The sequence below is a fragment of the Podospora pseudoanserina genome, chromosome 2, assembly GCF_035222485.1.
Source record: "Podospora pseudoanserina strain CBS 124.78 chromosome 2, whole genome shotgun sequence".
NCBI lineage: Eukaryota > Fungi > Ascomycota > Sordariomycetes > Sordariales > Podosporaceae > Podospora > Podospora pseudoanserina.
Window position 1 is genome coordinate 3658526 of NC_085921.1, and position 12145 is coordinate 3670670.

The 12145-nt window shown below is 53.0% G+C and overlaps 5 protein-coding genes across 5 annotated transcripts; 4 read left to right on the forward strand and 1 right to left on the reverse strand.

The window, feature by feature from the left end:
* Positions 1–1075: 1075 nt before the first annotated feature.
* On the forward strand, positions 1076–2169 carry hus5 (SUMO conjugating enzyme Hus5; the record flags this gene model as incomplete). The annotated part of the gene is made up of 4 exons (XM_062944683.1): positions 1076–1116; positions 1218–1378; positions 1460–1483; positions 1554–2169. 4 exons carry the CDS (start codon positions 1076–1078, stop codon positions 1805–1807), a joined length of 480 nt encoding a protein of 159 aa, XP_062803536.1. The 3' UTR covers positions 1808–2169.
* A 204-nt stretch (positions 2170–2373) lies between these two features.
* ASN1 (asparagine synthetase) lies at positions 2374–5881 on the forward strand. Its single transcript, XM_062944684.1, has 8 exons — positions 2374–3035; positions 3260–3334; positions 3402–3422; positions 3499–3518; positions 3613–3648; positions 3703–3851; positions 3912–5296; positions 5361–5881. The coding sequence occupies exons 1-8, from the start codon at positions 3010–3012 to the stop codon at positions 5398–5400; spliced, it is 1752 nt and encodes a 583-aa protein (XP_062803537.1). The 5' UTR covers positions 2374–3009; the 3' UTR covers positions 5401–5881.
* A 308-nt stretch (positions 5882–6189) lies between these two features.
* On the forward strand, positions 6190–7956 carry POR1 (Mitochondrial porin). Its single transcript, XM_062944685.1, has 5 exons — positions 6190–6398; positions 6561–6683; positions 6746–6776; positions 6948–7450; positions 7504–7956. The coding sequence occupies exons 1-5, from the start codon at positions 6351–6353 to the stop codon at positions 7651–7653; spliced, it is 855 nt and encodes a 284-aa protein (XP_062803538.1). The 5' UTR covers positions 6190–6350; the 3' UTR covers positions 7654–7956.
* On the reverse strand, positions 7948–11165 carry QC764_209790 (uncharacterized protein). Its single transcript, XM_062944686.1, has 2 exons — positions 8989–11165; positions 7948–8929 (listed from the first exon to the last, which is right to left on the reverse strand). The coding sequence occupies exons 1-2, from the start codon at positions 9207–9209 to the stop codon at positions 8194–8196; spliced, it is 957 nt and encodes a 318-aa protein (XP_062803539.1). The 5' UTR covers positions 9210–11165; the 3' UTR covers positions 7948–8193.
* MAP2 (Methionine aminopeptidase 2) lies at positions 8212–11260 on the forward strand. Its single transcript, XM_062944687.1, has 3 exons — positions 8212–9630; positions 9699–10936; positions 10989–11260. Exons 1-3 carry the CDS (start codon positions 9588–9590, stop codon positions 11043–11045), a joined length of 1338 nt encoding a protein of 445 aa, XP_062803540.1. The 5' UTR covers positions 8212–9587; the 3' UTR covers positions 11046–11260.
* The last annotated feature ends 885 nt before the right edge of the window (positions 11261–12145 follow it).

Here is a 12145-nt window from a genome sequence, read left to right on the forward strand (position 1 = left end):
TTGGCATGATGGGATGAAGAAGGATGGTCACGAAGTAATGACAAAAATAGCAAGCCATGGTACTCATTCCTCTGAAAAAACACATCAAGTGTCAGTTATTTCAGTGTGACTTCTCCCTTGACAACTGGTTGCACACTCTAGACTCTAGATTTCGTTGCTGTATTTCCCTTCTGTGCTCGTCGCATGAGGATCTTGCTTCCTGTCCTACTTGCTCTTAATTCCAGGCATTTTTTTTTCTTTTTGAAGAAAAGGCTGGAAGTTTACGGATCTGCCCAAAATGCCTTCGTTTCTATGCAGGCCAACAATCCACTATTCTGCATCAGATCTCACCTGGTGTCCGTTCTTTCATTGCTTTGAAGAGGAAAGCTCACCAATTTTCACCTCTTTCTTCGCCTCTTCTTCCATGCTTGCTGATGATCATGAAGAGACTACAACCTCGGACACGGTACACAAGACAAAGTGCAACTATGTAGGTTAGAATATGCTTAGGGTTATGGGTCTAGGCATGTTTTTTAAAGTCAGGATGACAGGGTTGTATATGTAGTGGAATGGGTAGTTGATCTGAGCTGCTTAACTGACCCTCGGGTTAAGATTCCGCCGCAAAACGTGAATGAGAAATCTCAGCGGTATATATCAGTTTTCGCCCCATTATTTCGTCTGATATCATATCTTTGTTCCCGAAAACTCTGCCAACAACGTCAAATCTTGCCTACTTGAGTGGACTTCTTCGAATGTCGAGTGAATCTTGGCGGAATTGACTTCTATAAGAGGACCCACAGCCCCACTTCCTCTCTGGGCCAAGCTGCTAGTAGCAGGCAGCATCTCTCTCCCTGGCGACAGCTAGAACATTTGAACTTTCTACACTTCCCTTCACCAACCATCCCACGTCCGGATTCGTAAACACCGCGGCCACTGCAGACTACCGCGCCATCATCGAACCCCCACCTTTTCATCGCAGAGCTTCCGCTTCTCTTGCGACTCAAGGTCTCGTGATCAGCGCCTCGCATACAGCCAGCCCCAGCTACCCCCAACTTTTCTGATCGATCGCCCACCATATCCACCTAATATCGTCACCATGGGTTCGACACTCTGCCAGAACCGTCTGATTGAGGAGAGGTAAGTCGCCTCTTTCGTCGCTTGCAGATGCGCGCGCCGACCTTCGGACATTTTCCTCCTGTTCGCGACAGCCTCGCTGACCAGCGTCATGCCCTCTACAGAAAGCAGTGGCGGAAAGACCACCCGTTCGGCTTCTGGGCCAAACCCCAGAAGAATCCCCAAGGTGTGCTGGACATGAAGGTCTGGGAGTGTGCTATTCCTGGCAAGAAAGACACAATATGGGAGGGCGGCCAGTTCAAGCTGCACATCACTTTTCCAGATGGTATGTAGCTACCCTCGGTGTAACACATGATGTTGCAGATGGGCTTTGATAGCTGACCTGTCTCTTTTTCCCTTCCTGCAGAATATCCCACGAAGCCCCCCAAGTGTAAGTTTTTCTCGCCGAATTACCCCAACATGGGCAGGTCACACGACTAATCAACGTCCTCTCCTTGTAGGCAAATTCGTCCCTCCTCTGTTCCACCCTAATGTCTACCCTTCGGGCACCGTCTGCCTTTCGATCCTCAACGAGGAAGAGGCTTGGAAACCGGCCATCACTCTCAAGCAGATTCTCCTTGGTGTCCAAGACCTCCTGAACGACCCAAACCCCGAGTCACCAGCTCAGGCCGAGGCTTACAACCTATTCAAGAAGGACAGAGCCGAGTACGAAAGACGTATCAAACGGATTGTTCGAGAGAATGCTGCTCCATAGACGAGCTCGCTTCTGGGGGGCATACTGGAAAAGGACGACAGTAGAATAACGTATTAGTGGGATCTACGATTGTGGCCATTTATTTCTGGAGTTACTTGGGAACATCATGGACGGCTGGGAAGGCAGGAGGGGCGTAGCATTGGTTGGGAACGAGCTTCTAGACGGACGACTCTCGACAGGGAAGGGTTCTTCTTTTCACTCAACGAACTGGTATTTGATTTCTGGAGTGGGGGTTTAATGGAATCGGCTTTTTTTCCAACAATACGAACCACTGAATCAACCATCCCGTCTTTGGCACCCGTGACTTGCGCCTCCATGCAGTGTTTCCGATACAGAATTCGTGACGCTGGTGTCGTGTGTGGCCCCTGGCTCTGAGCTGTCATAGCTACGAGCAATACCCCCGCGTAACATTGGGGAAGCAACGCGGGCTCCCATCTACGATTGGCGATACCCCACACTCGGGCTGAAGAAGAGTCTGGCATTCTGTCGCTCACAGCTGATGGATGATGTCCTCTCACATATGCAGAGTCTCACGTGGACGGTTTACCAGGCACTTTGCAGGCTCCCACACCTTTATATCGCGATTATCGCAAACTTCTTATCAGGGCGGTTTATCTAATTGTGGAGGGCCGGAACGGGTTCTGGCACACGGCTGGGACGGTCTCGCCTCCGAGTCCCCAGGTTCCGGACCGCGCTAACAAATTATACCAGGGGGTGGATTTGAGGAGTGGCGATATCGGCGTCCACTTGGCTCCTCACGATTAACAATGGAGGACTAGGAAGCCCCGGGTACCAAGAGGTCTGGGGTCTTAGAAGGTACTTAAAATTTTGCAGGGGCAATGTAGTCGACTCATACTCCAAAGCCAAATTTGGAATTCCCAGACAAATTTCTGTGACTCTTACCCATCTCTTCCTTTCCACACCTTTGTGCTGTGGCCTTCTTCCTTCAAAAACCATCCCACGCTCTTCTGCAGCTCTCACCTGTAGGCCAACCATCAGCTGCTCACCTGCGCCTTGCCGGATCGAACGCCCTCTCTCCCATCGCAACAGACACCAGCTTGCGCGCGCCGCGACGGCCAGAGTAAGTATAAAGACCGTTGTCACTGACTGGCTTGTAGTCCGCTCTCAACGTCCGCTCCAAAATCCCAAGAACTAGTTGCCTCTTAGCCTCCCGTCCAAAAACAAGAGAATAGACAGTCAACATGTGCGGCATCTTCGCCTGCCATAGGTCAGTCTCGAACACCTGGTCTTTCCCTGGCTATCATGAACAATTGCTCGGCCTTGGCTCCGTGGTGGTGACTTGTCAACGACTTTCTGTCCTTGGAGGGGTCAATGCCCCACCACACCACCAAGCCGTTGTCCTTATCGCCGTTATCGCTTCACAAATTCTCGAGATCAGCATCAACACCACAGCAAGCATAACGCAGAACGCTAACATGAAGAGCAACCCAGTCACCCAGACGTCGCCAAATTCAAGCCGACTGCTCTGAAGCTTTCCAAGCAGATCAGACACAGAGGCCCGGATTGGTGAGTCAATCCCTTGCGCAACCCCTCCTGGTAGCTCCAAGACATTTTGTGCTAACTGATTTGATAGGAGTAAGAATCTCACCCCTGAGTCGGACAAAGACGGATAAACAAGATAAGGAGAAACAATTGGTTTGGCTAACACATTGTCTTCCCACAGGCGGCAGCGTTATCTCTAACAACACGAGTACGATAAGGAACCCCAACCCCCCTGGACACATAGAAAACCTCCCACTTTTCTCGTATGTCTTTGAAAGGGCGATGCTAACGCGGCGCCACAGTTCTGTGCCATGAACGGCTCAGCATCGTCGGTGTTGGTGGGTCTAGATCTGTATATCTGGTTTCGAGGCCGTCGTCTAACCTCAAAGCAGAGAGCGGAGCTCAGCCACTTACCAATGCCGATGACAGCATTATCCTCGCCGTCAACGGCGAAATCTACAACCACCGTCTTGTTCGCAAGACCTTGAAGACCCCCTACCACTTCAAGACCACCTCGGATTGCGAGGTTGTGATTCCTCTGGTGAGTCACTGCGAGAGGAGAACTGCGGGGGAGAGTACCTGAGATTAACCGGTACAACAGTACCTCGAGTATGGCATTGATGCGCCCAAGCACCTCGATGGCATGTTCTCCTTCGTTCTTTACGACAAGAAGAAGGACCGCACAATCGCAGCCCGCGACCCCATCGGTATCACAACCCTTTACCAGGGCTGGTCCTCCAAGGAGCCCGGCACTGTTTACTTCGCTTCCGAGCTGAAGTCCCTCCACCCCGTCTGCGACAAGATCGAGGCTTTCCCCCCCGGACACATCTTCGACAGCTTGACTGGCGAGAGGACACGGTACTTTGAGCCCACATGGTGGGATGGCGAGAAGATCCCCCAGACCCCTGTCGACCTCAAGAAGCTCCGCGAGACTCTTGAGAGATCTGTCAGGAAAAGGTTGATGGCTGAGGTTCCTTATGGTGTTCTCCTTTCCGGCGGTCTTGACTCTTCGCTTGTTGCTTCTATTGCCCAGAGGGAAACCCTGCGCCTGAAGAAGCTTGCAGAGGAGGCCAACGGCGCCGCTGAGGAGAAGCCTGAGGATTTGGACAAGGGCGAGGGTCTTGTTGGTCTCGATGACGAGGGCAAGCTCTCTACCATGACCTTCCTTCCCCAGCTCAACTCCTTCTCCATTGGCCTTCCCGGCTCTCCTGACAACGAGGCTGCCCTCAAGGTGGCCAAGTTCCTCGGCACCAAGCACCACGTCATGACCTTCACCATCGAGGATGGGCTCAACGCCTTGTCTGATGTCATCTACCACCTCGAGACCTACGATGTCACCACCATCCGTGCCTCGACTCCCATGTACCTGCTCTCTCGCAAGATCAAGGCCATGGGCATCAAGATGGTCCTCTCTGGTGAGGGTTCCGACGAGATCTTCGGCGGTTACCTCTACTTCCACGGCGCCCCCAACAAGGAGGAGTTCCACACCGAGTGCGTCCGCCGCGTCAAGAACCTTCACTTGGCCGACTGCCTGCGCGCCAACAAGTCCACCTCCGCGTGGGGTCTTGAGGCCCGTGTGCCCTTCCTCGACAAGGAGTTCCTCGAGGTGTCGATGAACATCGACCCTGCGGACAAGATGATCAACAAGGAAAGAATGGAGAAGTACATTCTCCGCAAGGCTTTCGACACCTCGGACGACCCGACCGCCGAGCCCTACCTTCCCGACAACATCCTCTGGCGCCAGAAGGAGCAGTTCTCTGACGGTGTCGGATACGGATGGATCGATGCCCTCAAGGACAACGCCGAGCTCCACGTCACCGACGAGATGATGAAGAACCCCAAGCCCGAGTGGGGCAGCGATATCCCTGACACCAAGGAGGCCTACTGGTACCGCCTGATGTTCGACGAGCACTTCCCCCAGTCGTGCGCGTCGACCGTCATGAGGTGGACACCCACATGGTCCAAGCAGACGGATCCCAGTGGCAGGTGAGTTGAACTTTGGTTCTGAATGGACGCAGTTTGAGAATTGATACTGACGTGGCTTTTACAGAGCTATCTCGATCCATCAGGCCAAGTATGAGGATGCTTAAATGTCTTTCCCATCATTTTTGTATATGAGTCATGGCTTCCGGAGGGTCTGGTATCTAGCAGGGCGTCATGTCAAAAGATAGGGTAAGGGATGCGTTGAAGTACAGCACAGCTAGCCTGTGAAAATGCAAAAGCTCTGAAAAGTTCATTCTGGTGCAGGGTTTCTGATGGCTGAATTGCCTTAGCAAGGCATATCCGTAGATATGCAGGCTGTGATGTTGGGGGTGATGGGCAGGAGTGAATGCAATGCAGATATCAACCTGATAAAACCTGGGGAAGAAGAGCCAAGCTCTCAAAGCTGGAGCCAAAGTGTCTGCATAGAGGAAACAGCCGCCAATGTGCTTAGCGGATTCATCCACGTGGAGAACCTTGACATAAACTACCACTTTATATGAACAAGGGGTTCTGTTAAAGGGAACAAACAAATAACTGCCTTGAAAAACATTGAATATAGGTCATGACCAAAAAGGTTGCTCAGACATGTCATATTTGCATCTGGTTGTTGAAATAGGTCTCTCAAGTCTCAATATCGTGGATATACACATACCTGTCGTCTCTCGGGATAGCATACAGATCGGCAGGAGGGTCTTCCTTGAGAATCTGGCTTGTAGACAGTAACTGCAGCCTCAAGTCAAGCAAATATGAAACAAACGACAGTGCAACTGAGGCAATGCCCCAAGTCACAACGGCCAAGAGGAAGCCATTGACTGATGTGTTTCAAGGGTTAGGGTAATCCCAGGCGATGGCAGCCGTTGATGCTGGAACTTGGCACTTCCCACCTGGGAGCGATGGCCCAATCACGGTGAAGAAAGAAATTTGGCAGTTCCGATACTTTACCTTCCCAACATTTCCACGCCTTTCGAGTTCCACCGTCCGACCTAGTCTCTACAAGTTTTCTTGTTTACTTTGTTTGCTCGTTATCACCAGTTAAACACACACAATCATCATCAAAATGGCTGCTGTCCCTGCCTACTCCGATATCGCCAAGGCGGCGAACGATGTACGTCTTACTCCTCCCATGGCTGTTTGTTGGCGAAGGGGGGTTTGATAGAGCGGCATTTCCAAAGCTTGCCTATGCGCCCTCGCCCACAGCGACACCACCGGCCACAACACTTGCGCATAGCCAATTGCTAACTCTCGGGGTCAACCCGCACTCATGTAGCTCCTTTCCAAGGATTTCTACCATCTCTCCTCCGGCAGCCTTGAGGTCAAGGACACCACCCCCAACCGCGTTGCCTTCAAGGTTACCGGCAAGAGCAGCCACGATGCTGCCACCTCCGGCGCTGTACGTACACACTCCTTTGAGACACTGCACACGAGGACACTGGCTAACCGCGTCCGCAATAGATCGAGGCCAAGTACTCTGACAAGTCCACCGGTGAATACGCCCCGCCCCCCGCTGTCAATCTGCCAATATATCGGGAACCCCTCGATTGCCATGCGGTGCTCAGCCGTATCAGAGGACCCAGGCTACACAAGGCCCCTGTTTAGTGGACAGTGGTTCTTTCACCAGACAATACACAGCTGCTAACGTCCTGGCACCGTGCAGGCGTGACTGTCACCCAGACCTGGAACACCGCCAACGCTCTCGAGTCCAAGGTTGAGCTTGCCGACACCCTCGCCAAGGGTCTCAAGGCCGAGGGTATCTTCTCCTTCCTCCCCGCCTCCCAGGCCAAGGGTGTCAAGGCCAACCTTCAGTTCAAGCAGTCCAACTTCCACGGCCGCGCTTTCGTCGACCTCCTCAAGGGCCCCACCACCAGCATCGATGCCCTTATCGGCCACGAGGGTTTCCTCGCCGGTGGTTCCGCTGCTTTCGATGTCCAGAAGGCTAAGATCACCAACTACTCCCTGGCCGTCGGTTACCACGCCCCTACCTACAACGCCGCTGTCACCGCCACCGACAACCTGAGCGTTTTCTCCGCCAGCTACTACCACAAGGTCAACAAGCTTGTCGAGGCTGGTTCCAAGGCCACCTGGAACTCCAAGACTGGCAACACCGTTGGTCTTGAGGTTGCCGCCAAGTACCGCATTGACCCCGTTTCCTTCGTCAAGGTTAGTCTCCTGAGGATTGCTTGTTTGTGTGACAAAACTGACTTTGAAAACAGGCCAAGATCAACGACCGCGGTGTCGCCGCCGTTGCCTACAACGTCCTCCTCCGTGACGGCGTCAAGCTCGGTCTCGGTGCCTCTTTCGACACCCAGAAGCTCGACCAGGCCACCCACAAAGTCGGCACCAGCCTTACCTTTGAGAACTAAGTTTGATATCCCCGGGATTGTTGTAAAGGTCGGGAGTTGGGGACAAGCCATGGCGTTGAATGATTCTGTGTTGTTTTTCTGAAGAATGAGGATACAGCATCAATCACCGTGTGTATGTGTGTGTATCGATTAGACGAAAATAAATGGATCACGATGATCAGGGCAAACAAACGTTAGAGTTGTGTCCTTAGCAGGATGAGCATGATTTGTATGAATTCTGCGATCTTTCCAACAGTGGCAATTAATATGATTAAGATATCTCACGTTCGTTTATGTGACGTGCGTGATGCTGCTTGACATATCTTACGGCAACTAGCCTGGGATTATGCTTCACCGAGGTTTTCAAAGGACCATTGTTGGCTTTTGTTCTCATTGTTAAGTATCATATGTAATCTCATGTAATGTATATACGACAAAAACAGCAAGTAAATAAATGACTTGGCCATGAATCAGGGGGGTGTTGTTTACATCATTACCAACACCCCCCCAACACCCCTTTCTTTCTATCTTACACTCTTGCTTCACTCTCTTTTTCAGGCTCTACCTTCCAAGCCCACCTCCAAAACCCCCTATCAGCATCGCGCCCACAACACTAGCAGCCACGCACCCGCTCAAGACAAAAAAAGTCCCAATCATGCTGTCATCCGCGTCCAAGCTCAACCCCCTCCGCTTCATGGCCCTCTTTGCCCGCCGTTCCTCATGCCGCCTGTGCGTCCGCTGATGAGAATGCGGGTCAAAAAACGGGTTCGATCCGGTGTTGGTCCCGTACCCGAACCCCCCAAAGCCGTATTTATAATAGGGATCCTGACCGAAGCCCATCCCGGGGTTGGATTCAGGGCCGGTGGTGTTCTCCCATCCTTGGTGGTCTTTTGCACTGGTATCTTGTCTGGCATGTGTTTTCCCCTCTGGCGAGCCCTGCTGGGCTGTTGAGCTCTCGTGGGCAGCGCGTCGTTTTGAGGCGTGAGCGCCCCACCCTCCTGACTTGTAGAATGAAGGGGGAGGGCCTTGGAAGGTGGTTTTCCGACGGGAGGATAGACCTGAGGGGGGGCGGCCGCCAGCTGGGTTGCTGGAGTGGTAGGATCCCGACTTTGGGGCGTGGGGGTGGTGCTGGTGGGCGTAGCGGGGGTTTGTGGCGCGGGAGCGGTCGTATCTGGCGCGGTTTGCCGGGTGGGAGAGGATGGTGTAGGCTTCCGAGATGCGCATGAAGCGGTGGGAGGAGGAGGGGTCGGAGGGGTTGTGGTCGGGGTGGTGGAGTTTGGAGAGGTGGAAGTAGCTTCTGAAGGGTACCGTTAACAACCATTGGGAGGGGGGATATGGTACATAAGGGAGGCGGACTTTTTGATCTCAGCTGGGGAGGCGGAGGGGTGGACGTTTAGGGTCTCGTAATGGTCGTGGGTTGAGTCGTCTGGGTTGCTGCTGCCGGCAGGGGCGCGGTCATGGCGGGAGGAGTGAAAGGGTCGGCATGGTTGGGGGTTGTTGACAAGAACATGGTGAGGAGGGTTGGCGATATGGCGCGGGATCGCGCTGCGCGGAGGATGGTAGTAACGGAATGGCATTCCTCATCCCGATTGTTGAAGGGGCTGTTATGTCGAGGTTTGGTGATGTTGTCGGCCTCGTGTAAGTCGAGACGTTGGGAAAATGCTCCACCTTGAATTGGCACCAGTGACGAAATGGATGCGCGAGAGAACGGAGACTAAGGTCCAATTGTGGCTTGTCACGGCTGTCAAACCTGCAAATTTGTGGCTCTTGCCCAGCAAACGCCGCACTTGCCCCGCGATTGGTACCAAGCTGCACGCCCTGCCAAGAACAACGGAAAAAAAGAAGCGGGGCTTTTCTGGCTTGCCATCACTTCGGATCAGGCTTTTGGCTTCCTTCAACTCTCTGAACTATTTCACATAGTTGAAAGCATAAAAATCACATATTTGAATCTCACAATGGCGGCTCAAGCGCCGGTAGATGAGATCGCGCAGCTCAGCGGTAAGCTCAACCTCCACCGGGAGACTGTCAAAGCGTGGCAGCAACTGATAGGAAGAGGGAGAAAAAAGTGAGCGATGCGGCCACCACAAAGCCCAAGCCAGGTCTTGATTCGGCTACCGCCACCAATGGCAACCTGAACCGTGACAGCGATGATTCCGACGACGACGCGGAAAATGTTGCCCCCGGCGCTGAGACGGGGGCCGCCAAGAAGAAGAAGAAGAGAAAGCCGAAGAAGAAGAAGAAGAACCCCACGGCCCAGTCCGACCCCCCGCGGGTTCTGATCTCGCAGCTCTTTCCCAACAAGGTGTACCCCAAGGGCGAGGAGGTGGAATATGTGAACGAGAACAGATATCGCACCACCAACGAGGAGAAGCGCCACCTCGACAACCTCAAGAATGACTTTTACAATGACTACCGTCATGCTGCTGAGGCCCACCGCCAGACTCGCCAGTGGGCACAAAAGAACATCAAGCCTGGCTGGTCGCTGACTGACATTGCCAACGGCATTGAAGACAGCGTCCGTGCTCTTGTTGGTCACCAGGGTCTTGAGGAGGGTGATGCTTTGAAGGCAGGTATGGGTTTCCCTACTGGCCTCAGTCTCAACCACTGCGCTGCCCACTACAACCCCAACGCTGGAAACAAGATGGTTCTCCAGCAGGATGATGTCTTGAAGGTCGATATCGGCGTGCACGTCAACGGCAACATTGTCGACAGTGCCTTCACCTTGGCTTTCAACCCCCGTTATGACCCTCTTCTCGAGGCTTGCAAGGCGGCCACCAACGAAGGTCTCAAGCAGGCTGGTATTGATGCCAGACTTGGCGAGATTGGTGGGTACATCCAGGAAGTCATGGAGAGTTACGAGGTTGAGCTGGACGGCAACACGTACCAGGTCAAGCCGATCCGCAACCTCAACGGACACACAATCCTCCCATACAACATTCACGGAGGCAAGAGCGTGCCCATTGTGAAGAGCAACGATCAGACCAAGATGGAGGAGGGTGATGTCTTCGCCATCGAGACCTTCGGTAGCACTGGCAACGGCTATGTGCACGAGGAAGGTGAGGTCTCTCACTACGCAAAGAGAATGGATGCGCCCAAGGTGGACCTCCGTCTCAGCTCAGCCAAGTCTCTGTTGAACGTCATCAACAAGAACTTTGGCACCCTGCCATTCTGCAGACGTTACCTGGACCGCCTTGGCCAGGACAAGTACCTGCTTGGCTTGAACAGCCTCGTTGCCAACGGGGTTGTGGAGTCTTATCCTCCTCTGGTGGACAAGAAGGGTTCATACACAGCACAGTTTGAGCATGTGAGTATTTCTTTCCCTTGCGCGAGAGACTGCGGAAACTAACGAGTGACAGACCATCTTGATCCGACCTACCGTAAAGGAGGTCATCAGCCGTGGAGATGATTACTAGAGGAGGTTTGAGCATCGTTTGGTTGGTCTGACAGCATGAAACCTGCCAGGCCAGGCCTGATACCACAGCAAAATATGTGCAAAGTCTGAAATGACCCTGCTAGCAATACCATTCACGGCCTTGAGTTTGATCTCCTAAACAAACAAGTCTTTAGAAATGCCAAGCATTCTCAACACTATGTGAATTATAGACTGGGATTCCACGCAAAACTTTCCTTCCAGGTGTTTCCCAAGCACTTCATGTCCAATCCCACGTACCCACCTTCTCCTTGTATCCTAGGTGAGACTGTAAGGTGAGTTGGCAAGCGTGCCCCACTGCTTCCACGCGTGGAAGTGAATATCCACGAAGCGTTCCAACCAAAGACACCGAACGGACCGGGTCCGGACCGAGGGAGCATTCTCCACCCGGATCCGTTCCGTAGGTCTGCAAACGGCGTCACTTCCGTGCAATATGTGAAAATCGCAACCGGGACTTCTACGGGGTTCGGGATCGTCGCCGTGTTCTAAAGTCCTGACGCCGTGATGAAGTCGGCGGCTGACGATATGAAAACATCGGAGCCACCGAGGCATGCACGAAGGGTTAACAATGACGGCACTGACAGCTATCTGGGGGCCAGCGCCCACCGTCAGAGGCAAAATGACATATCCGTTGTTACCGCTTGCAAACGTGGGGGTAACGCTCGGCATTCCCATTGGGCCGATTGGGTTCGAGAACGGTCGACGGTCCCCGCACCGTTCCGATTCTTTTCATCATCGCTCCCCTCTTCTTGGGTATGACAGGGATGCATCGCCCCCCTCCTCTCCCTCTAAGATTTTGCGCCTGCTTGTGCCTGTCAGTGCCTGTCAGTGCCGAGCAGGGACCGGGACGGGGGAGACGCTCCTCTTATCGGCCAGTCCCAGAAAGAAAATCTTCAGGTGTTAAAAAAAAGCCCGCAAATTCCGGGGCACCCCCCCATCTATCTCCTCCCTTCGGCTCCATCTTACCAATAATTTTTCTGCCTCATATCTTTTTTGCCTCTGCCATTTTTTTTTGCATGTGCTACAGAGCGAACGGGTCTTTGCGTATTTGAAACAAACCAAAAACCGAAATACAGCACGACA